The 25629-nt window shown below is 40.8% G+C and overlaps 1 protein-coding gene across 3 annotated transcripts in view; it reads left to right on the forward strand.

The window, feature by feature from the left end:
* Positions 1 to 25629, forward strand: part of PDSS2 (decaprenyl diphosphate synthase subunit 2) — a 234171-nt gene that overhangs the window by 196457 nt on the left and 12085 nt on the right. For 2 of the 3 annotated variants that reach the window (XR_008959010.1, XM_026511702.4), the window contains exon 7: positions 8803 to 8835. Coding sequence is in view for 1 of the 3 variants with exons in the window: in XM_026511702.4 (XP_026367487.1) it covers positions 8803 to 8835 (33 nt within the window). In the remaining 2 variants the exon portion in view is untranslated. Of the gene's footprint in view, positions 1 to 8802; positions 8836 to 12828; positions 12932 to 25629 lie in introns of all 3 variants that reach the window. The other variant, XR_008959011.1, reaches the window with a different exon arrangement.

Consider the following 25629-nt stretch of genomic DNA (forward strand, 5'->3'; position numbering starts at 1 on the left):
GTGGCCATCCCATTGAAACCTGGCCACTGGAGGAAACAGCTCAATTCCATTTTCAGCCTGATTTCCTTGCTCGTGGCCTTTCTGCAATCTGGGTAGATTTTGTCTGTGTTTGAAATTTTGAATTTCATGTCTGTTCCAGATTCCAAGAAAGCACAGGAAGAAAAAAGGCTTGCAAAGGGATGACAAGACTTCTGAATAAAGAAAAATTTATTATGTAGATAACATAAGCCCTTCCTCTTTTTTATTTTTTAAAGGTTTTATTTATTTATTTTGAAAGAGAGAGTGTATGAGCAGGGAGAAGGGCAGAGCAAGAGGAAGAGAGAGAATCTCAAGCAGACTCCACACTGAACACGGAGCTCAACGTGGGGTCAATCCCACAATAGGGAGATCATGAGCCAAAATGAAAAGTCAGACGCTTACTAACTGAGCCATCCAGGCACCCCTACCCTCCTCTTTTTTTTTAACTGGACACCATAACGTTCTGTGCACCTGTCTTTGGCTTCCTCTTTTCCCAGTTAGCCAAAGGAAGAGAATACAGAAAAGCTAATCCTTGGATATTTACATTTCCCTCCAAAGATGAGCTTTCCCAGATGAAAGAGATGGTAACATCAGATTCCTGAGAAGTCCAGTTCTGAAGGGTCTTGACTTCCTTGCAAATGCCTTCTGTACTGTCTTATTTATAGGCAAGAATGATCAGGATCACGAGAGGCCTGCCCTGTTCCTTTCTATTCTGATACCTTTCCCGCTTTGTAACTGGAAAGCTGGGTTGGTACAAGGCCTGCTTCTCCTACCAAACCAAAATTCAATTGCTTAAAATTCGGGGCTAGCAGATCCAATAGATTCTGATTTGTAAGTTTTCTTTTTTTTCTTTTTTCTTTTTTTAAAATATTTTATTTATTTATTTGAGAAGGAGAGCGAGCACAAGCAGGGGAAGGGGCAGAGGAAGAGGGAGAATCTGACTCCCTGCTGAGCAGGGAGCCTGACATGGGGCTTGATCCCAGGACCCTGAGATCATGAACTGAGCCGAAGGCAGATGCTTGACCAACTGAGCCACCCAGACGCCCCTGATTTGTAAGCTTTCTAAATCCTCATACATTTTACCCGAACCATTCCAGGATGAGGGTGGAGGTCCTACCCTTCCTCCCTTCCTCTGTCCCCCAATAAACCTTTTCATATATAAACTACACTCTACCTCTTCATACCAACACAAATGCACAGAGAATTTATTTTCAGTAAGACCTGTCTTCTCTAAAGGGGCCAATGATATTCCCGCAAAAGACCTTTAAAGTATCGTTGTCTTTGCAGCCACCAAAGTAATCTTTTATTCAAACAAGGATTATTAATGGATGATGGATTAAGACAATTGGGTGAATGGTTAGAAGGGAACCAAATATTCACATGGACACAAAGCACCTCACAGATTACTTATTAAATACAAAGGGAAGCAGTGAACAAACTTAGTTTCCTCAATAATGAGACAAACAGAAATTGTATGACTCCTGATGTAATGGAGAAGTATACAGCGTCATGTATGTAGTTGTCTTGCCAAAAAAAAAAAAAAAGAAAAAAGTTTTCATTTAATCTAATTATGAGAAAACAATCAGACAAATCCAGGATAGGGGACATTCTCCAAAGCACTTGACCCAGACTCAAAAAATGCTAGTAGTATGAAAGACATAAAAGGTATTGTGTAGGGACTCTTGTAGATTAGAAGAGATTTAAAAGCCATGACATCCAAAGAGAATGTACGATTTCTAACTTGATCTTGGATCGGGGTAAAAACAGTTCTGAACAACACTATTGGTTGAACTGGAAACATTTGAGTATAGACTTCTTAGATATTACAGGAAGCGTTAAACTTATTGGACGTGATATGGGTTTGTTGTTATGCAGGTGAATATCGGTGTTCTTAGGAGATAAATGCTGAACTATTCAGGGATGAGACATCATGATGTCTACAACTTACTCTCAGATAGGCAGCAAGTAATCATCCAAAGAGAAAGCAAAGATGACAAAATATTAGCAATTGGGTAATGTAAGTAGAGGGTAAATGGGTGTTCATGATGTTCTTGCCACTAAAAAGTTTGAGGAGAGAAAAAGTTTGAGGAGAAAGGTAGTTTTCCTTAAAATTTTAAAAACAGAATCTCTTTAAAGACGACTGTTATTCCCAAATATAGCTGCTAGCATTTGGGAAGAATAACATGATAAGTAGAGATGATCAGTGTCTAGCAATTTCTGGACCCCCTGCTGTGGAATATTGGTTTTCTACTTTTAGAAAAGGTTTCTCCATATCCAGCCTTCAAGTCCAAATAGCAGTAATTGAAAATTGGAAACAGTTCATTTATGTCATCCAATCCTTCTTTGTTACCTGACTTATAAGAAAGCATTTGTTTCTTAACGTAAAAGACCACATTGTACATCCATTACTTACCAACAGGGGATCTCTCTGCCTTTGGTCTGCGGAGACTGGTATATAAACCTTTGGTATTAATCCCTCTGTGCATCCTCTCACTCAGAATGCTGGCTTTTTTTTTTTTTTTTTTTTTTTTTTTTTTTTTTTTTGCTTTTGTGCAGAATATTGTTTTACAGTGCTCCCTGTAGCTGTCTGAGGAGGCCTCCGGTGTCGTGAGCACTGCCACACTATCTTGTCTATTTTCACTTTTTTTTTTTTTTTAAGATAAAACAAGGTTCAAACCACACATTCTCTGTGAACTGCTAAAGACTAGGAAAAATTACTTTCTTTTCTCCTGACCTGGATTGACAAGAAGCACACCTACAGAAGCAAAAAGATGAGTGAATCCCTTTTAAAGACCCTAGTAATGAAGCCCGCAGGGAATTGCCATGTACGGGGGGATTTACAGTGGCTTCCGGAGATGAACAGTGTGGCAGGAAGAGGTTTGGGACTGCTGGCTGTTGAAATACAGTCTGGATTTATTTTATATCAGCCTATTTTGGGCCCCAGTGAGAAAGTTATTTTAATAATATCTTGCTCTGCTAGAAATATACATGATAAGTGGCAGATGTCAGAAAAAGAGGGGAAAGTTACAGCACTCCATTCTCCTTGAGACTTAAGGAGTTTATATAGTTGTTCTCATTTAGCCTTTGAAGTAAACACTGATGCATATGGAAGCATAAATTGAAAAGGGCATTAGACATGGTCTAGACCAGTGATCTTCAAATGAGTCAGAAACTCAGGGTACTGAGGCTGTGCATTTTTAACAAATTACCCAGGTGATTCCGATAGCCAAGCCGGCATTTGTGAGAGCCCAACATTGCGAACATAGGGTCTAGGCCAATATTCTTATTTTACAGATAAGAAAATGAACATGCACATAAGAATTTTTAAATTGTTGGAGGTATTAATGTATTATGAGCTAGAAACCATATTTTCTGACACCCTGCATATCATATCTTCCCAGAGGTCACAGTGCTTTTTGGAGTGGTCACCGTCAAGATATTAGCCACTTGCTTTCTTCCATAGACAAGGCGTCCTTAGCACTCTAAGCTTTGTGGTGTGGTTCTTAAATGTCCTGAGGGATCTGTTCCAGGCTCTTTTCACTTTAACATACTGGTTTCAAGGTTGAGGCGCTTAATTACACTAAACTGCTGTATCTAAGGGAAGGCTACTAGATCACTCTTCTCTGTTCTATCTTTCGTTGTTTGATTTTCATGAATTCTTTGAATTTCTATTCCATAGATTTCCCTCCTTAGCCTATTTATAAACAGAAGTTGGGCAGTAAAGTGAACATATGGTATTGTTCAATACAGGTAAAAATGACTTGTCAAACATCAGCTAATGGTTCCACGTTAACTACAGCCTGGCGTTCTGGATCTAAACATGCAACTTTCCTAGAACTGGGAGTGAGGATAATGAACTTTGCTTCGTAAGTTTCCTGAATAGACAGGGCATAACCGACATATATAAAGAAAAGGCATTTATCCATCTACGCATTCATTCACTGGGTGTTATTGGCCATATGCTCTATACTAGTCCTGATCTAGACATGGAATACATTTGTGAACAGGAAAGAAAATTGGTCTACTCTCATAGAGCATAAGTCCTAGAGGGAGATTGTATGTGAAGCCTATTTAAACAAGGCTGTGCAACCCCTAGAGGATAAGCTCCATGAGGGCAGAGATTTTTATCTCTTCAGTTCACAGCTCCGTCTCCAGTGCCTAAGCAGTACCTGAACCTAGGAGGTGCCTGGTGGATAATTATTTAGTGAATGAGCAATCATCCAATCGAAGAGAAACTATGGCCCCTACCAAATTAACTGTTTTACAAAAAGAAAGAGAATAGGTAATGTTTAATGAGAAATATTATTTAGAGAGGGGGATTAAATCATCATTTCTAATGTGCTATATTTAAGCTCTAAAAGCCTTTTGTGAAAAAAAATTTTATATCAGAATGTGTACTCTTAGGTGTGTATACGACCTGTGTAGATATTAACACACCTAGCTGGAAATACATATATATTAGGTACCTACAAAGGTATTTAAATATTTATAGTATTTGTTTTATAAAATAACTCATACTTTTATGTACAAGCTAAAGCAGTCAAGGATGAAGTGGTTTCACAGAACTAGGATGTTGTGAAAAAATACAAAGGACATTCAGGGGATCTGCATATCAACAGCTGAAGTCTGTTCAGGTTGTAATGGCTGTGGTCGTGCTGTCATTTCATGTAGGCTTCTAATCTCTCAGCTTTCAAAACATTTAAGAGCTGATATTGAACAGATGTGGATCACATACATGGTGTTTCTCTGCAAAGTGTATCTCTACTGGGTGAAAGGGTGGTAACGAAGCTAGCAATACAAAATAAAAGGAGAGGCTTTGAAAATAGCTTGTGATTGATAAAGCACGAGTACCTCAAAATAATAGAACTCTCCAAGATACTTAGTTTATAATCCAAGGAGTGAAAAAAGGTTTTACAAAAATTTCTGATAGGACCACACTAATGTTCTCATCTATGACCAGCATTACATTCATTCTTCCTACGTAAAGAAACAGCTGTTGATTTTTTTTTTTTATGAGACAAACTGGAAAGTGACCTAATACCTCCAAAAGGAAAAGTCCACTCTAAGTCATTGTAAATTATCTCGTTTCTCACTCTGTCCTTACCTTGCGATCTCAAGATACAAAAGCTCCTCAACTTCCTAGCCTTCAACAAATACTGCTTTCAACACTTCCAACATACCCTTTGTGTTAAACACTGAAAGATAAGAATGTTGAAACACGCAGATTGTTGAGCTGGTTAGAACGGTGAGGAAACAGCAAATTTGCTGCAGGAATGGGTTGTTTGACAGTAGGAACAATTCTGTAGAGCTCCCAGTTTGTGCCTCATTTGAAAAGTGCTGTACTCGAGCAATCCATACTAATCAGCAACAGACAAAGAAAAGGACGAACAATGGAAAAGGTGGAAAGCTTGTGACCACAGGATCAGCCTCAATGTCAGATATCTCTTAACCTAAAATGAATTCAAGAGACAGCTGGGAGTTTGAGAACTTAAGGGCTAAGCAAATTATGAAATGCTGTTGCTGAAATTTTGGTCACAAGCCATGGATTATTCCTTGGGTCAAGTCCAGTTCAGATTTGCGCACTAACCAAGTTTAGTACCTGGTCATGAGTGCACTCTACAGACGTGCTCAGTGGAGCTGCGGACATTACAGTGGAGAAAGGGATTTTCAGTGTAGACAAAACTCTTTTGAAAGAAGATGTCCACAGACACACAAACAAGTAAATATAAAATATCTCAGCAGAGAGAAGAATAAACCTAGTTTTTACATTTCTGCAAGAACTGACTCATATTCCTTGTGGTATAGTGCATCTTAGGACTAAGTCCAAACTCTTCCTAGTTCACTGAAAATCTAGATCCCTAAAAAATTGGAAGAGCAGATTGAAAGCCCCAAATTATTCGTTATGATACATTGGTTGCAGAAGCCTTTGTGTTTCATAGAAAACATTCAAGTCACAAGTTTAACTTAGAGTGGTTTGTGATGGTGCCAATGGCTGCACCTGAGCAGTGTCTTCTTCGAAGTTACTTATTATGAAAATAAGAAAAACAAAATGCAGCCATCTTTGTAGACATTTTTTAAAGGATTATAAAGAAGCAAGAAAAGTCAGGACCAGTGTTCTATAAACATCTCCTTTTCTCTCATTGAGGTCATCTGCCCACCTTCCTTATCTGTACAGTGTCATTTTTGACTCAAGAACAAAATGGTCTCAGGACCTAACTTGTTTATAAATTGAATGGTTCTACTCTGTGCAGAGGTAGCAGGAGTTTTATTCTGAAATCTACAAAAATGAGCTGACATAGCAACAAAGATTAATACATTGATTGTTTTTATCATGTTAGGATTTTATATATAATACCTTTGAATATATGTGTTAATTTAAAAATTTTAAGAACCAAATATTTTTAAATAAAATGACCCCATAGCATGTCTTTTTTTTTTTTTTAAGATTTATTTTATTTTAGAGAGAGAAAGGGGAGGGGCAGAGGGAGAGAGAATCCCAAGCACACTCCCTGCTGAGCATGGAGCCCGATGCGGGGCTCGATCTCACGACCCCGAGATCATGACCTGAGCCAAAATCAAGAGTCAGATCATTAACTGAGCCACCCAGGTGCCCCTTGTATGTCTTTTTCAATTCCTCCTTTCTTCTCTATTATCCCTGGTGGGGTGGGGTGGAGGTGGGGGCCTTTCAACATAATACAACATAATAAAAATTATGCCAAAGGAAGTGGGGGAGACACTGGCCCCACAGATTACTTATTGTTTGTGCAGGAGGAAACATGTCGTTACAGTGGAACCATTTGGTAGTCACCACCTTAACCAAGTGATCAATTTTATAGCTTTACTAAGAGTGGGACAGCCTGATACTTTGTGCCTCCTGAATTGATACAATATTAAGTAGGTAATATTCTGTATAAAGTACTCACAGCAGAAATGTTTAAGCAAGCTTTATCAGACCTAACTTTCAGTTTGCAAGCAAAATACGGACGAGTTAAATGACACTGTGAAGAAATAATAAGACAAAAAAGTCAGTGATTTTCGGGGTGCCTGGCTGGCTCAGCCAGGGAGCATGCAACTCTTGATCTTGGGGTTATGGGTTCAAGCCCCATTCGCTGGGTGTAGAGATTACTTTAAAATCTAAAAAAACAAAAAACAATGATTTTCATGAAAAAGTTAATGGTTTTTATTTTTACTTCTTGAAAAATGGGGAGGCTCTAGCCAAGATTTAAAAGACTAACCAGAGATACAAAAACCATGTGCAGGGGCGCCTGGGTAGCGCAGTCGTTAAGCGTCTGCCTTCGGCTCAGGGCGTGATCCCGGCGTTCAGGGATCAAGTCCCGCATCGGGCTTCTCCGCTGGGAGCCTGCTTCTTCCTCTCCCACTCCCCCGCTGTGTTCCCTCTCTCGCTGGCTGTCTCTCTGTCACATAAATAAATAAAATCTTTTAAAAAAAAAAAAAGAAAAGAAAACCATGTGCAATATGTGAATCTTGATTCATTGTGATTGGGGAGGGGAGGCTTGGGATAATAGGAGAAATTTGAATATGGATTATATGTTAGATAATATGGAATTATTGTTAGTTTTTAACATTTGATAGTCATGTAGTTATGTATGAGGCATTCTGTGCTCATAAGACTTGTACTGAAGCATGGTGGGGTGAATAGTTACAAGGTCTGCCACTGTCCTCTGGAAAACAGTGTGGAGGTCCCTTAAAAAGTTAAAAATTGAGCTACCCTATGATCCAGCCATTGCACTACTGGGTGTTTACCCCAAAGATACAGACGTAGTGAAGAGAAGGGCCATATGCACCCCAATGTTCATTGCAGCAATGTCCACAATAGCTAAATCGTGGAAGGAGCCAAGATGCCCTGCAACAGATGACTGGATTAAGAAGTTGTGGTCCATATATACAATGGAATATTACTCAGCTATCAGAAAGAACGAGTTCTCAACATTTGCTACAACATGGACGGCACTGGAGGAGATAATGCTAAGTGAAATAAGTCAAGCAGAGAAAGACAACTATCATATGATTTCTCTCATCTATGGAACATAAGAACTAGAATGATCAGTAGGGGAAGAAAGGGATAAAGAAATGGGGGGGTAATCAGAAGGGGGAATGAAGCATGAGAGACTATGGACTATGAGAAACAAACTGAGGGCTACAGAGGGGAGGGGGGTGGGGAATGGGATAGGCCGGTGATGGGTAGTAAGGAGGGCACATATTGCATGGTGCACTGGGTGTTATACACAACTAATGAATCATCGAGCCTTACATCGAAAACCGGGGATGTACTGTATGGTGACTAACATAATATAATAAAAAATCATTATTTAAAAAAAAAAAAAAAAACAAGGTCTGCCACTGTCATGTCTAGATAGAGTGTATACCTGTGCTCACTATCCTGTTCTTTCAACTTTTCTGTGTGTTTAAAGTGTTATATGTAGGGATGCCTGGGTGGCTTAGTCGGTTAAGCATCTGCCTTCAGCTCAGGTCATGATCCAAGGGTCCTGGGATGGAACCCACACATCAGGCTCCCTGCTTCTCTCTCTGCCTGCTTCTCCCCCTGCTTGTGCTCTCTCTCTGACAAATAAATAAAATCTTCAAAAAAAAAAATGTCTGTATATAGTTGTATAGAGATACAACTATGTAAGTGTATAAAGAGATACATGGTAGGGGACCAAGGGACAGAGTGTTGACCTCTATTCTTGGAGAAGTACACGTTATAGAAGCACTAAATAATTTTTAAAGAACTAACAAGTTAATTTCCCCCTCTTTCTACTTTAGGCTCAAGAGAAAGGAAGATTAGACTATGCTAAGGTAAGTAGATGTTATACATACTATACACTTTTATACATTTCAGTTTGGTGTGTGGTTTTTGCTTCTATTTAAAAGGTCAAAAGAGAATCATCCCATTCAAAGTCGAGGGACATTCCCTGTTACGTAACAGGTGTTAGCACGTAAGTGTACTGACTGCGTGCCTGCTTCATCCCAGACACTGTTAGGTGTGAGACTACAACAGTAATAAGCCGGATGAAGTGTTTCCTTTTGGGACATTTACAGTCCAGGGTGTGCGGTAAATAACTAATAAACAACTAAATGGATACATCATATAAAGTCATGTGATCAGTGCTGTGCGGAAAAATAAACTGCATGAGATCACTGACCATTGCTAGAGAGACGCCCTAGGCATCTTTGGCTTTTAGCGCCGCTAGATAATACGGGAGCAGCACCACACAGAGCCGCCGAAGACTCCGAAAGGTAGTAGTTTTCACATCCTCTGCGGAGCTTTTGAAAACACACATGCCTAGGTGCAGCGTCACACCCTCGTTCACCAAGATCAAAATCCCCTGGTGGGGAGAGCAGGGCAGGGGCAGGAAGGAAGTATTTGAAAAAAGGCTCCACAGATCATTCTGACACACAGTGTCGTTTCAAAACTGCCGTGGGAGTTCGGATTGCAGTGCACCAGTGCAAGCCTCTGAACATGCTGGGGTCACATTCTGTGCTCCCCCAGGGACGAATGGAACATTTTAGCAGGTGTGGGGGATACATACAGCTGCTTGGCTAAAGGAACACCCTAACCATCTGGTTTATGCAGCAATCAGGAATATCCCCGGTATGAGCACACCTGCACTCCAAAGACAAGGAGGAAGAAATACGAGCTGTAAGGGCTCTGCTCGCAGTGGGACAGCTGAAACCCACGATGATCTCTCGGGGCTGATCCGGAACCTCGTGCTCTCCTGACGTCCCCCGGGGTGTACCCCCTTGGCTCCATGCCTTTCCTCTCTTTTCCTTGACTGAGATGCAGTTCCTCCTTCTGTCTCACGAACTTTTGCTTCCTTTAAGAAAGACTAGATAAGAGCACTCTAAACTGAGGGCCTCCGTATGCATCATTCTGTCTTAGATATCTACTTGAGCCTTATATGCCCAAACTCGGGATGTGGACATAGCCCCCTGCGTCTCTCACAGGCATCTTACACTGAACTCACCATCTTCCCTGACATCTCTGGTCTTTTTTTTTTTTTTTTTTAATAGCCTTTTTTTTTTTAAGCTTTATTTATTTAAGTAAACTCTGCACCCAACGTGGGGTTCAAACTCATGACCTCAAGATCAGAAGTTGCATGCTTTTTGTAACTGGGCCAGTTAGGCACCCCTAAATAGACCTAATTTTTCAAGAAGTTCTAGGTTCATAGCAAAATTTGGCAAAAAGTATCAAGAGTTACCATATCCCCCCTGACCCTGCCTGCACACACACACACACACACACACACACACACACAGCCTCCCCTACTATCAATAATCTGCAGGAGAGTGATATATTTGTTACAGTCAGTGAAACTACATCAACATACCATCATTACCCAAAATCCATGGTCTACGTCAGTGTCCACTCATGTTATATCTCTGGTCCTTTTAACTTTCTCTCCTGATATTGGCACTGTCATTCCACCAGGCAATGCCGTGAGAAACTTAGAAGTCACCCTCGACTGCTTCTACTCCCTCACCCCCAGGTTCTTTACCAAGTCACGCCATTTTTGTAACCTTCATTTTCTTAAATCCAACCCCTCCTCTTGACCTGCCTTCCATTACTTACACTGAGTTTCTTCACCAGATCACTGGAAAGCCTACTGACTGGTCTTCCTGACTTTGTCACCACAAGTCCATTACCAACTGGAATGTCCATCTAAATCATAAACCTGACAGTTTCATACTCCAGCTTAAAACCTTTCGTTGGCTCATGTCATTGATAAGGCAAATTCAAAGCTTGCTGGATGATTTCACCCCCTAGAGGGAGTCTCCAGTGTCATCTCTTCCCACCCTGTGTTCCAGCAGCACCAGATCACACAGAACATACTGTTTGTTTTCCTGCCTTGACTCATGCTGTCCCCTCTGCTTGAAATGCCCATCGCCCTTTATCAGCTACCCCTGTTCTTTCTATAAGGCTTCAGTTAGGATCATCTCCTACAGGTAGTCCTCCCTGGTTCCCCAGGCTGGATTAAGTGCTTTACTTCATTCTTTAATACACCGTGCATCTCTCCATCATTGTACTTACTCTGTAATATTATAATGCCCCTCTTATGGGACAGACCATACACTGTGAGCTCTTTGAGGGCAGGGACAGTGCCCTATTTGTGTTTGTATACCTGGTGCTTAACACAGTGCTTGGCACATAGTAAATGGTGAGTGACTGAATGAGGGAGGATGGGAAGGCAGGAGTGGATGAGTGAAAATAAAAGAGTAAGAAATGAATAAGAAAAGGGCACCTGGGTGGCTCAGTCGATTAAGCGTCTGCCTTTGGCTCAGGTCATGATCCTGGAGTCCCGGGATCAAGCCCCACATCAGGCTCCCTGCTCAGTGGGGATCCTGCTTCTCCCTCTCGCTCTGCCTCTCTCCTCACTCCTGCTCTCTCTCTTTCAAATAAATAAATAAAATCTTTAAAAAAAGAGAGAGAAATGAGTGAGAAAATAGAAGACACATGAAGTTAGTTTCAGGAGAAAATCTGGTATAGGGTTTTTTATCTCAGAGAAGAAAGATGCTTTTGACACACATTGCAGGTATCAACAGGGTTAAAAAGATTGTTTGGGAACATTTTAATATACTAGCTTGGAGATAAAGGCTGGAATTTCACTGTGTGATAGTAGAGGAAAGCCAACACAAAAAAGTCAGGGAAAGTCCACACGATTTGGCAATAGAGTGACTGTTGATCATTGGTGTTTATTGATGACTCAGAGAACTCCTTTAGGGTTTTTTATTGCAGAGGCACATGACAATTGAAAAGGTTAAGAGAAAGGAAAAAATACGATGCACAGATAGAACACCCCTGGACCAAGCCGTGGCTCGGCCAGCAACTCATGGCAAAATCTAGTATCACTTAACCTCTCTGGTCTTCCTTCTGTTTCCTTCATAGCAGTTTAGAAGAGTGCTAGTCAATTCTTCGGGCCCGTCCCAAATTTGAAAGAAGACATTCTTCTTGGTGGGAGGCATTCTTATCTTGTATACCTGAGGTCGCGATTCATTCCTTCATCCACCATGTATTGGACAGTTAATATGTGCAGGGTGCTGTCAGTGCTGCCTGCCACCGTGAGCAAGACTGATGGAGGCCTTGCCGTCACATGCTTCCTTGACTCAGACCTCCCTATCCAACGTAGCCACTCCCCAGGGGTGCCTGGGTGGCGTAGTCATTTAAACGTCTGCCTTTGGCTCAGGTCATGATCCCAGGGTCCTGGCATGGGGCTCCTTGCTCAGTGGGGAGTCTGCTTCTCCCTCTCCCTCTGCCCCCCCAACTCATGTTGTTGCTCACTCTGTGCGCTCTTTCTCTTTCTCCTCAAATAAATAATCTTTAAAAAATAACAATAAAGTAGCCACTCCCCCTTTTATAGTAACCTAAAATTATCATTTTCATTGAGTTGCTTGTTTCTGTTTTTTCTCTGTCACTGGAACGTAAGAGCTCCAGGGGCAGGGCCTTGTCCATGGTCTCATCATCTGTACCCAGCACAGGCTTCTGTGTAGGTGGGCTTAGCAAATGCATGCACGTGAGTTGCGTTAGTGTTATTTTTCAAGTGCAGGAGGTTCTGGGAGGTCCGGAATGGAGGATTCTAGGCTTCAGTGAACCATTTTAAAAATATGTTGGCTATATAACACAGTCCAGCTCAATGTTTAATAGCCCTAAGGTTGCCTTCCCAAGTGCCTAGTGACAATATTTCTCACGCCAGTAAACAGAAGCCCCCCCTCTGGAATATGTGGTACAGTTCTGACATTGAAGGGCCATTACCTGATCTAGGCAATTAACCTAGACTTATCATCCTTCCACAGACCTAAACCCAAGGCATGGGGGAGACGTCTGCAGCGTGCAGCCTATGATGTTGTCTCCCGTGCAGAGTACGTGGGCCCGTACTAATACACAGCACGACCCCAGGTCTGTTTCTCTCTGTTCGGCATGATCATCGTGCTCGTGCTGACTGATTCAGGCCGCGTGCTTAGCAGCTCAGGGCTGCCCTTGTGGGGTTAGCTGTAAAACTACATTTGAAAATCTCAGCAGCCATTTCTGGAGATCATCATAAAATGTATTCGTTGCTAGAAATGTTGTTACTTCCAGGTGGTATTTACCCAAAAGCCAAATTTTATCTGAAAAATCCCATTTGCAGACCATAGAAAATTATTTTGGCCATGTGCTCTGTGGCCTCACCTGCCATCTCTCAAATTCTGTCGGTCTCAGCATGGCAGGGAAGGAAAGGAAGAGGTGGAAGGGGTGGTCATTTCAAAATCAGTCTTGGCTGGATCTTGAGACTGTCACTTGCCGCCAAACAGTGGTTTGTACTCAAACACTCAGATAAGAAATTGGGTTACTTTTTAATTGAGTTCCTATTGCGATAGAGGCTGGATATGAATGCTTTACACCACCACTGTGCCTTTCATCTTAAGATATCAAAGCACTCGACAACTATGAATTCATTACGTCAGCTGGTTAACAGAGTCATGGGAGGACTCCACCTGTGGCGGAAGCTCAACCACCTGGAGTCTGGGCGAGGACGGGGGCTGTGTCACTGCAAGGCAGTGGCACCCAGTAGCTTCTAAAATAGAAAAACGAGGAACGTCTTACTTACCTAGTTAAAACTGCAGAGGTTTGAGTAGACAGAATATAATTACCAGAAGTGAATTGTGACCCAGAAAGCTGGTGCTAACACTTGAGCTCCTATGCACAGTGCGATGGGGATCTTATTTACAGTGATTGGTCTATAGCCCTGGGTGGGTCTCTCTCAACCCCTAGTCCGTCCGTGTTCCCGGGGCTGCGGGCCCCATGGCTAAGCACCGCTGATTCAGTGCAGTGCTAGGGGGAAGAGTGCCACCTATGGAATTGTAGGAATTCATGGGTACTTGTTGAGGCTGGTGGAGAAGCTTCTCGGACCACACTCATGCTTGGTTTGCTATGGTAACATATATATGTCTGAAAGAAAACGAGTATGTTGACTACTCTTGCTTAGAAAAACATCTACAAACGTCTGTGTATTTTCCCCAGCTGGAGCTGAGCGTATGCCTGAAGTTTAGCCTACTGCTCCTCGAAACAAGCCTGCTGCTAAAAGACTGAGGCAGATGGTATTTTTACCACTTCAGGCAAAACATGGCACCTATGGTTCGGCTTTCTACAATTTTAATTTTTCAACACTTTCAAAATGGCTCGCTTAAATATCTCCAGCGTAGAGATGCAGACTTTTTCCCAATTTCTTTTTAATAATTGCTGCAGATACCCAGATACGAATAAAGAGCACTTGGTCAAAAGCAGACTCAGTCCAAGGCTGTGACGGCTCCCTGCTCATTGTTTCACAAGTACTCTGGACCAGCCCTTAATGGGGCTTCTTTGACCTTCCTGCTAATTTTGACACGAAGACTCTAAATGGTTTACAGGAGCTTTCTTTACAGTCTTCTCTAGTCTTTCCTGTGCAGTTCATGATTTTCCCCATGACTCAGTACAGAAGAGAGAGCTGCTTTTTTAATGTCTTCCTCCTGAGGTTCGCGCTAAGCACAGAGTTGCTCAAGGTTAAGCACTGGGTAAAGAAAGATCTTGCAGGTGTTAATTCATTAGGCATCCAGTTCTCGGTTGAACGTAAGAGAGATTTGTTTTAAAGGAGTGGGTTTTTGACGTGCCCTGTCTGCTGGAAGCTGTTCAGGGTTGCGAGTGATGCGAGCCTCTGGCTGCGTCCCACCACGCTCAGGCACAGTGTCTGGAGCAGCTCTTCTCCTCCCTCCCCGCCCTCAGAAGGCCTCACACATTCTGTTTTATTATAAAATGCATTTGCATAGGGTACACATTAAAATTCTCTTCCCACCAGCAAACAGTGTTGTCCGCAGACATTGCATTTGCATGATCACATATCATCACTTCCCTTCAAGAAGAAAAAAGAGGCTTTCCTCTCGTGTCATGGTTCTCCTTTCCAAGGTTTGCCCTTTTAGTCTTTTTTTTTCTCTTTTTTATTATATATAAATTGCTTCCACCATTTTGCTACAGACTGAGTCCAAAATTCTACTTTTTTGAAGCTTGAGTATAGAAAATTCTCTGTAAATATTATTGTCCTTTCTTTACTGACAAAGCCAGACTCTTTTTTTTTTTTTTTTGGCAGACAGTTTTTGCCTGCTTGTTCTCTCTCATAACCCTAGCTAACTGGCTCTGAGAAATTTTCACACTGGCACATTTAGAGACCAGATGTTACTGTGTTTTCTCTTTCGTGTACCCCTTTCTTGGGCAGATGCTGCTTCTCCTTCCCTGGGTCTTCACATTAGCTCCTTCGGCAAAGTATTCCATAAGGCATCGCCAGCTGCACTGAATCTCTCGTTTCCTCTAACCTCCTGAAGTTGTCCTTACATTTAGGGTTTCCGTTTTCATGGTATCAACAGAGACTGTGTGGAAGCATGGTCATCCCCTTCTCCCATCTTTCCCATAAAGGACTTGTGGTCCAGTTTAATGAGGTGTTTATAATAGAATTTAATGAAGAAAATCCAACTACCATGACGATAAGGGTGCAACTTTGTAAAATTTCGATAAAGACTGGAAGAAAGCCTTAAAAATATAAATATGGGCATTAAAGTGATAACATTTCAGCATGTTTTAAAATAAATACATTGTATTTTTTTTTAAGATTTCTGGTTTTGAAATGTGGACTCACATTGGATTTAGAATTTTTTCAGATATGACCTGAGCTCCTGGGAATTGAAAAATAACTTGCCTGAAATCATGTGTTTAGTGACATAACCAGAATTTAATTTTAGACTCCTAAAAAATTACATGCTTGCTTCGATGGTAGTAGGCAGAAATGCATGATTGGAAAATGTCATTTTTGTACACTGCAAATTTTTGTGCTTGGCCTCCGTAGTGGTTGAAGTGCTGGAAGACAATTGAGGAGAACAGAAACCTACGGAAACGTAGCACACTGAGCAGGCCTTGCAGGCGTTGATCTGATGAGTTAACCACAGCACAGGGATAGGTGCTGGAAGGGACTGCCAGGACTGCCATCTGAAAGTTTGAAATCCCCCACCCCTTGTTTCCTTAAAAATCAGGTTTAAAAAACCAGTTATTTTTCTTTTGGCAATCATATTTCACATGTGTTTTTCCTTACAGCAATAATGGATAGATTTTATTTAATCTGTTTGGTAAAATAATTAATTTACTAACGTCAGTTTTTGCAACTACCCTTTGATTCCAGATCTCCTTTAAAATACAATTGTTAATGATGGAAAAATAATCACTGTTCAATTTCTGTCCGTAGTAAAGTATAGCTTTTGTACCATGTGAAACTTTTAATCAAAAATAAATTCTAGGGGAACCCAGGACGCAAGTCCCACTCTTGATCTCAGCTCAGGTCTTGACCTCAGGGTGATGAGTTCAAGCCCTGTGTTGGGCTCCACATAAAATAGTTAGTATCTTGAACCAGAGTTGTGCCTTACTATGAGCCCTCAAGTCTTTTTGCAAAACAGTTGCCATTTGGACATTCATTCATCCCCAGTCATCAAGCTAGTTTTTTCCTTAAGTCTCTGAGTATATTATTTTGCATTTGTCCCCGGTGACTATCATCTTGCTCTGGTGATCTATTCCTCTAATTTCTTAATGTTATTTTAAAATTAGATTCTTGTTCTCTGAGGTGTTAGCGATCCCACACACCTCAGTGGCATCAACAGATTTGATGACCATAATCTCCATTCCCCTGTGGGTCATGAATAGTAGTAATAAATGCTATCAATAATAAGCCTCTTTATGACATCATAAAATATGCCACTCTCTCAGTTGTTAACCCAAATACTATTGATATTATTTGAATTCAGTTCTCTACGCAGATGCAGATCTTTTTTATTTTTCTTCAAATCAAATATTCCTAGCTTGTTGATCTTGGGTTTCTAATTTTATATGTAAACTATGAGATTAGTTCATAATAATAATATTTAGTGGGACAATCTCTCTCATTCTTAAAATTACCATTTTGAATTACTGACATCTAAAAAATTACATATCTACATAATATCTATTATTGATCAGGGAGCCAAGGCAGACTTAGATTGTTAGTGAAGACCAGTTCTTGGTTGTAAGCCTGGAATCATGTCTGGTTTTGCTCACCCCTATACTCTGAGGGCCTAACACAGTGCCTGGCACATACTAGGTACCAAACGAATATTTGTTGAATTACTGTTGAATGAATAGAATGAGTGAATAACCCAAGATAAAACAAATGTTTGTGCCTAGACTCTGTTCTTTTCATTCATAAGGAATATTTGGCTCTGTCTTTGTTCTTATTTCATCCCAAGTATATTTTTAATCAAATGGTTACATCCTCAATGTTTTGCACTCCCTGGGTTGAAACAAAGATTCGCTTGGGGTAACCTTTTGAATCTTAGTCTAGAAAGCTAACTAAAAATGCCCTCCAGGCTGGTTCTGTGGGTGAATGCTCTGCACTGTGGGATAGCTGGATCCAATTATTGCTCCCAGTTAGTGGTATTGGGAGCCACCTGTGCACAGGAAGTGCCCTATATGCCTTTATGTGGAGGATAGAGCCTTCTGTCCCCTAGAGGAGCCTGTTTAGTCCATTGAAACTGTTTTAAGTAGATCTGAAGGAAATACCATTCTCTTTCCTTGTCATAAAAACAGTGGTGAGGCACGGGCTTTCCAAAATTATGTTTTTTAAGAGAAAGAAAAGGGAGGCACCACCACATAGACCCTGAATATGGTTTTAGTAAGTTAGAAGTCTTTGTCATTACCTAGATTGATATTTCCAAACTCAGACACTAATCCTACAGCCTGGTTTTATACAGAATTGAAGGTTTTCGTGATTTAAACATGATCGGTCTATTAGAAAGCTGTCCTCTGTTTAGTTGGCACATCTGAAGCCATTCCCCATGTTTCCTAAGCAGTGTCTGAAAACACTGCTCAGCTTCCCCACTTGCCACATCAGGCAGAGTGCTGATCCTGGAGGCGCTGAGCTACCTTTCCTGAAATAGCAAGGTGGCTGTGCCACCTCCATTTTCAAACAGAGTTACTGAGGTAATAGTAGAGATTACAAGAACTGCAACATTGGTTGGCGATGTGGAAGATGCTACTAAAGATTTTGGGCGAGTGGACTCTGTCCCTTTCCCCCAAGTCTTTGACTTGCTGGCTTGATGAGAGATCTTATCTATTCACCAGATCGTAATAAAGCCACAGTTGTACCTCTGAAGGTGGATTCCTGCATAGTGCAATGATGCCCCCTGTGGAAGGTCTCCCTGTCCTAGATCGAAGGAAAATATGCTCACCTTTCCCTTTGATTCATTACGAAAAAGATGTGTGTGCACCTCTTTAAAAAGGTTGTAGGCCTTTCCATGTGCTATGATCTCTGTAAGATGCCTACCCTAGTACACATGTTTTTCATTGTGCGCTGTGCTCGGGACACACAAAACACTTTAATCAGATGGTTCTATCAAATTCTATCTTTGAATCCCTTCATTTTATGGAGGAGATCAAATAACCTAACAGTGTCCACACCGTTACTGTCTCACAGAGTCACGATTCTGTCCAGGTTTGCTGACGCCACAGTGTGTCTTCCTTACCACCATACTGCTTCTCAAGGTGCTTTAGACCTACTACAAAACAAGTAAGGGAGAATTTGTATGCAGGCTTTGGTTTTACAACCGTCCAGGAAATGGTATGCCTCACTCTATAATCCAACATCGTTATTGTCTCAGAAATAGTGATTGTCTAGGGGCACCTGGTTGGCGCAGTCGTTAAGCGTCTGCCTTCGGCTCAGGGTGTGATCCCGGAGTTCTGGGATCGAGCCCCACATCAGGCTCCTCCACTGGGAGCCTGCTTCTTCCTCTCCCACTCCCCCTGCTTGTGTTCCCTCTCTCTCTGGCTGTCTCTCTATTAAATAAATATATAAATCTTTAAAAAAAAAAAAAAAGAAATAATGATTGTCTAGTAAATGACTAGTAAATGACTGTCTAGTAAATGTCTAGGATTTATGTTTGCTGGACCTGTGCAATAATTATTGTGGGGTTTTTTTTAACTGGAAAGCATCTTCACTCTTCCAAGAAAGGTTTATGGATATAACCATTTAAAATGACTTCTCATTGCAATTCTCTTGAGGGAGGCAAGGATCTATGTTAACAAATACACCTTCCATAACGCCATAACGTAGAGATCTACACCTGGAAGAGGTGTTAATCCTACAGGTATGATTATATTTACGTGGCACAGAGAGTAACTTCTTCACCCCATACATCGGTTCCTGCATTTGCCCCAGTCTGATGTAACCTGCCCGGAAGATACATCATTGTCATAACTCTCAGTAGAGAGTTGTTCTGTTGTTTGATGTGCACGTTAGTGATGGAAGTCACAAATGTGTTTTAAGCTCATGTTGCATCAGGATACATGTTAGGATGTTAGGAATCTAGGGTCATGTAGATAGCAGTGGTAGTGATAGTTTTGAGGCTAGTGATCCCCAGGTGGCAGCATCCAAATACTAAAGCAGATGAAAAATTGAGACATGAGGAGGATTTAAGAAATGTATAAGTAAGATATGGACTCACTTAGTTTATGTATTCCTCAAATAACCCCCAGGACCACTGGATACCTACATGATGTGATTACTCTCATCCACAATATTCTTTTTAATTAAATAACCAGTATAGTATTCATCGTGAGATTACAGAGTTTACTATTGATTCATTCCAAAAAAAGCTACAGGCAAAGAGTGGCTCATTGCTACAGTCTACAACCTGTGATATGTTTTGCTTTTTGAATTTCAATGTGTAGAATTAAGTTCCTCTTTGGAATATGATAATAATATTAAAAATTATTTTTGAATCAGAATATGGATAAATCTGAGACTAGTTATAAATAGTTAAATTTTCCTTCAGAAGACATGATTGCTTTTCTAAAAAAAAAAGATTTATTTATTTAATTGAGAGAGAGAGAGAGAGAGAGCAAGTGGAAGCAGTAGTGGTGGGGGAGGGAGAGGAGGTGAGAGGAAGAAGCAGGTTCCTCACTGAGCTCCTCACAGGAGCCCAAAGTGGGGCTTGATCCCAGAACCTGGAGATCGTGACCTGAGCTGAAGGCAGACACTTAACTGACAGCCACCCAGGTGCCCTGGCATGATTGCTTTCCTGTGCAATTTAAGCCTCAGTTTAATATAATTCCATATTACCAACCTCATATGCCCAACCTATCAAATGCCAATGAAAGTTTATAAACTAAAAATTAAATTGTACATTTTGGTCCATCTGGGTCCCTGGGTGGCTTAGTCGATTAAGCGTCCATCTCTTGATTTTGGCTCAGGTCATGATCTCATGGTCTTACGACGAAGGCCCATATCGGGCTCTGTGTTCAGTAGGAGTCTGCTTGAGATTCTCTCACTCCCTCTCCCCCCACCCCCACTGGCACACAAACTCTCTCAAATAAAATAAATAAATCTTTTAAAAATAAGTAAATAAATTGTACATTTTGGTTCATTTAATTACATTTTTTAAATCAGGTACATCTGCTCCTACCCTGGGCTACAAATTAACCTGTCTTTCTTAAGGAACAAGCACGACTTTGCTTGAATTCTCTGCCAAGGAGTCAACAATTTAGGTCAGTTTTGAGTATGCCAGTAAAATGTTTTTAACTACAAGGAAATATCTCTAAATAAATCCATACATATATATGTATATGTGGGGGTACTAAACTATATACATATGTATGTATGTATGAATGTATGGTTTTGGGTTATTTGTACATATAATAGGGATGTATATATTCAGACATGATAATTTGTTTGAAATGAGTTGTTTGGTTATGAAGCTATTTGTGGATAGTAGCCCACAGTACAGACTCATAAATGTACTTCACTAAGACGTGGGTCTTGAAATCAGTTCTGAAACAAATCTCACTGTCCCACCCAAGTACTCTCTAGGTCCAACCCTACTTGGCTTCCGAGATTGGGTGCAACTGGGGCACATTCAGGGTGGTATGGCCAGACTGAAATCTCATTCTCAACAGCAGGCCACACACCATCCAGACTGAGCGTAACAGAAATGTGTGGAGAAGGCAAGAAAAATGAGATGAAACCTATGTTTATCATTTTTTTTCCCGTTAGGTGGAATAGATCCAATTTTAAATGGTCAAGATGATTTGGAAATTCGGTTTTCAAAAACAAGCATATTTCTAATTCACTAATAATCCAGGATTTAAAATATTTAAAACAACTTCATGAATCTATGTAAAATGGTCTATGAACGTTTGTAATTAAAGCCAGGTGCATTATGTAAATATTACATCTAACTTCTGTAACCAACTCCATGTTCTCTTCCTCTTCAGGTCTTGCATTTGAATAGCATTTAATTGATGTCAAAGTAATCTGTCATGCATCATCTTATTAGTTCTTCATAATAACTTCATGTGGTATAAATATGATCTTTCCAATTTTACTGGTGAGGGCTTAGAGAAATTGCCTTGCCCAAGATCACATGTGTCCAGGTCCAGAGTTTCCCTACTAACGTTTGCTCATGGCCTCTCTACAATTGTTTTTCATATTATTATGAAACAGCAAAAATGGATTAACCAGTCTTAGGAGGAGAACACCTCATCCCATTATTGGATTAAAAAAGGTTCCTGTGTGGCTTCATCCAGGGGTTTCTGCTCCGGGTGCTTAAAAGACTGCCCTACGTGGAAATAGTGGTGTTTTGTCCCTCCTAGAGCTCATCTCTTCTCTTACCTCCCATCTCCACGGACTTCAGGTCCCAGGACTCAGCAAGGGAAGAGGAGAGCAGTGTAACAAATGTCCTGTGTGTCACACATGCTCATACGATTATACAGAATGATCTTAGTTCTGCAAAAGAATAAATAGAATTTATTATAAAGTATTTTAAGACTTACTACATATTACAGGAATTTTCCAGGCTATTTTACAAAAGAAAAAATACTCTGATGTTTTGTAAGAGAACAGAAAAATGTTAAAGTATGGGCTAAATTATATTTGTTGATTTGAACTCATTAATCCTCTATCCAATGACTTTTTTTTTTTTAAGATTTATTTATTGGGGCGTCTGGATGGCTCAGTCATTGTCTACCTTCAGCTCAGGTCACAATCCCAGAGTTCTGGGATTTAGCCCTGCATCAGGCTCCCTGCTCAGCAGAAAGCCTGCTTCTTCCTCTCCCACTCCCCTTGCTTGTGTTCCCTCTCTCACTGCCTCTCTGTCAAATAAATAAATAAAATCTTTTTTAAAAAATGTTTTCTTAAATAAAGATTTATTTATTATTTAGAGAGAGAGAAGGGGGAGGGGCAGAGAGAGAGAGAGAATCCCCAAGCAGACACTCCACTGAGTGCAGTGCCCTACCCAGAGCCCAACCCTGTGACCCCAAGATCACGACCCCAGTGAAATCAAGAGCTGGCCGCCCAACTGACTGAGCCACCTAGCCGCCCCGTCCAATGACTTAAATGTGGTATGATGAACCCTGAGATTGCTTTTATTTATTATTTCTTTTGAGAGACAGTGCACTCACATGAGGTGGGGGGGGCAGAAGGAGAGGGAGAGAGAGAATCCCGAGCAGGCTCCACACCCAGCACAGAGCCCAATGCAGGGCTCAGTCTCACCACCCTGAGATCATGACCTGAACCAAAATCAAGAGTCAGACGCTTAACCAACTGAGCCACCCAGGTGGTCCCTGAGATTGTTTTAAAAAATAGTGAAAACGACATGAGGTAATGATGTCCTGTGATTGTGTGAAACCCCAGGTACCAATACTGCAGTCAGAGTCTTTGGTTGAGGTTTTTGGTAAAAATAAGTTTTCGTTATTAAGGATTTAAGTAAAAATATGTTAGTTTTGTGACTCAATAGTGGATGTGATGATATCTGAGCCTTATTTGGGACCTATTTGTTAAAAAAAAAAAAAAAGTATGACCTGAAGAATATACCTAATCAATTAAAATATTTATGGCCTTTTTCTTAGCAGAAATGTGGAAATTTTCCACTTCCAACTCTTTTTTTTTTTTTTTTTTTAAGATTTTATTTATTTGTTCGACAGAGATAGAGACAGCCAGCGAGAGAGGGAACACAAGCAGGGGGAGCGGGAGAGGAAGAAGCAGGCTCATAGCTGAAGAGCCTGATGTGAGGCTCGATCCCATAACGCCGGGATCACGCCCTGAGCCGAAGGCAGGCGCTTAACCGCTGTGCCACCCAGGCGCCCCTCCACTTCCAACTCTTACTGACATTTGTTCTGTGGCCATATGGCATTTTTAGTTATGGTTTTAAAAAATGTATATATTGTAATACAGGTGCATGATTAATATAACGATGGCTTCAATTTTCTGTCATCTCTGTAAATATAGTTTTATTCAAAGTTATTTGACTTAATGTATTTTTTAAAATCTATGATGCATAGTGAAAAAATTTGCCCTTGTGCATAGGCTTGCAAACGACATTACTGACATAGATAGGTGTTCTCTTCCCAAATTGAAATGCTCCCCAGTTCACATAAAACTGAAAGGAAAGACATTATACCATGCTGCTTAAGAGCAAGAACAATCTGGGACGCCTGGGGGGCTCAGTCAGTTAAGCACATGCCTTTGGCTCAGGTCATGACCTCAGGGTCCTGACATCCGAGCCCTTCCTCAGGCTTCCTGCTCAGTGGGGAGTCTGCTTCTCCCTCTGACTCTCCCCCCTGCTCATGCCTGCTCACTCACTCTCTCTCTCTCCCTCAAATACATAAATAAAATCTTTAAAAAAAAAAAAAAAAGAGCAAGAACTATTTGAATCTTGACTCTAGCACTTACCTTCCATGTTACCTGGAGCACCTTACTCTTGCCTAAGTTTGTTCATCTGTAAAATAAGAATAATATTAGTACCTAACTCATAGGGCTATTGTAAGGATTGAAGATATATATGTCTTAGTGTTGGGCAGACATAAATACTGTGAGCTTGTCTTTGTCGTTACTGCTAGTATTGTTGATTACGGCCAGGTTAGTGTTAGGAGTCACACCATTCTTGTTCTTTTGCACATGAATTTATGTGCTTGAGGAAGTAACTAAAAATTCTCTTATTTCCATCTCCTTTCCTTTTGCTGAAATAAGATATTTAATTAAATGTGTAGATTTTCTTTCTATAAACTCCTGCATATAATCTGTTGTGTGCGAGTGCTTTGTATGTGGTTTGCAATTTGTTTACCATAATATGTTTATCATATTACAGAAAGGTTTTCATTGTAGCTTTTCCTTTTTTTTACCAAGTCTTGCCGCTCAGAAGTTGGGAAGACTTTTCAGTTGAAGCCCTATCAGCTAGAATCTTGGAGTTGAATAGGACTTTGGAGGCTGCCTTGTTCCACCTCCCACATCTGCTAAGAATTTTATTCATAGGGACGCCTGGGTGGCTCAGTCAGTTGAGCGTCTGCCTACGGCTCAAGTCATGATCCCGGGGTCCTGGGATTGAGTCCCACATTGGGCTCTTTGCTCGGCAGGGAGCCTGCTTCTCCCTCTGCCTGCCGCTCCTTCTGCTTGTGCTCACTCGCTGTCTCTCTCTCTCTGACAAATAAATAAATAAAATATTTTTAAAAAAAGAAGAAGAACAATTTTATTCACTTTCTCTGATGTGGTCAGTCCAGTTGCTGAGGACTTCCAAAAACAGGATTCACAGCTTGTCAAAAATAACTATTCTGTTGTTAGACAACTCTAGTTATTTGAAAGCTCTCTCTTATTTGTAATTGAAATCTGCTTCCCAGAAATGTCACCCTGTTGCTCTTTGTTCTGTCTCCTGAAGCATAGAGAACAGGACTGCTCCATCTTCCATTTATTTGCTGTAGATATTGGAAGATGGCCTTCATCTCCTCCTTTAATTCTTTCCTCCAGATTAAACATTCCTTAGATGCCACATTTTCAGATACCTCTTCCTCCTGGTACCGGACGCAGTCTGCTCTGAATGCCGGTCTTGACACGTGGCCATGGCACCCAGGACGGAACATAGTTTTCTAACTACGAATTGACCAGCAAACACTACAGCCTGACCATTCCTGCCTGTGTTTTGGACATGTACGTCTGTTGATGCTGCCAAAGTTTGTGTTTGGGCTTTTTAAAAATTTTTTTTAATCTATGTCACAGTCTTGGCTGATATAAAGACTGTGGTTTATCAGAGGTTCTCAGCGCTTATCTATGAGTCACTGCCAAACAGAGGCTCATGCTTCTACAATGAATTTTTGAAACCTAAATGCACAACTATATGATTATCCCTGTGACATTTCATCTCGCAAGTATCAGTCTTTTTTCAGCATGTCAGAACCATTAAGATTTTGATGCTATCCATGTGTTAGCTTTCTCTCTTGGCTATAGAACATCCGAAAATTAAAATTTAGTATGTATTTCTTCTCCATCTTCATTCAGGTAATCCATAGAACCGTGATAAAGGGAAGAAACCAAATTGGGGGCCTTTTGTTTTTCTTTTTTGATTGAAACGTAGTTGACACACAATGTTACATTATTTTAGGCATACGGCATAGTGATTTGACAAGTCTATATGTTATGCCACGCTCACCACAAGTGTAGCTACCATCTGTCATCATGCGACACTATTATGACCATATTCCCTATGTTGTACCTTTTATCTCTGTGACCTGTTATACATTCCATAACTAGA

The sequence above is a fragment of the Ursus arctos genome, unplaced genomic scaffold, assembly GCF_023065955.2.
Source record: "Ursus arctos isolate Adak ecotype North America unplaced genomic scaffold, UrsArc2.0 scaffold_13, whole genome shotgun sequence".
Lineage (NCBI taxonomy): Eukaryota > Metazoa > Chordata > Mammalia > Carnivora > Ursidae > Ursus > Ursus arctos.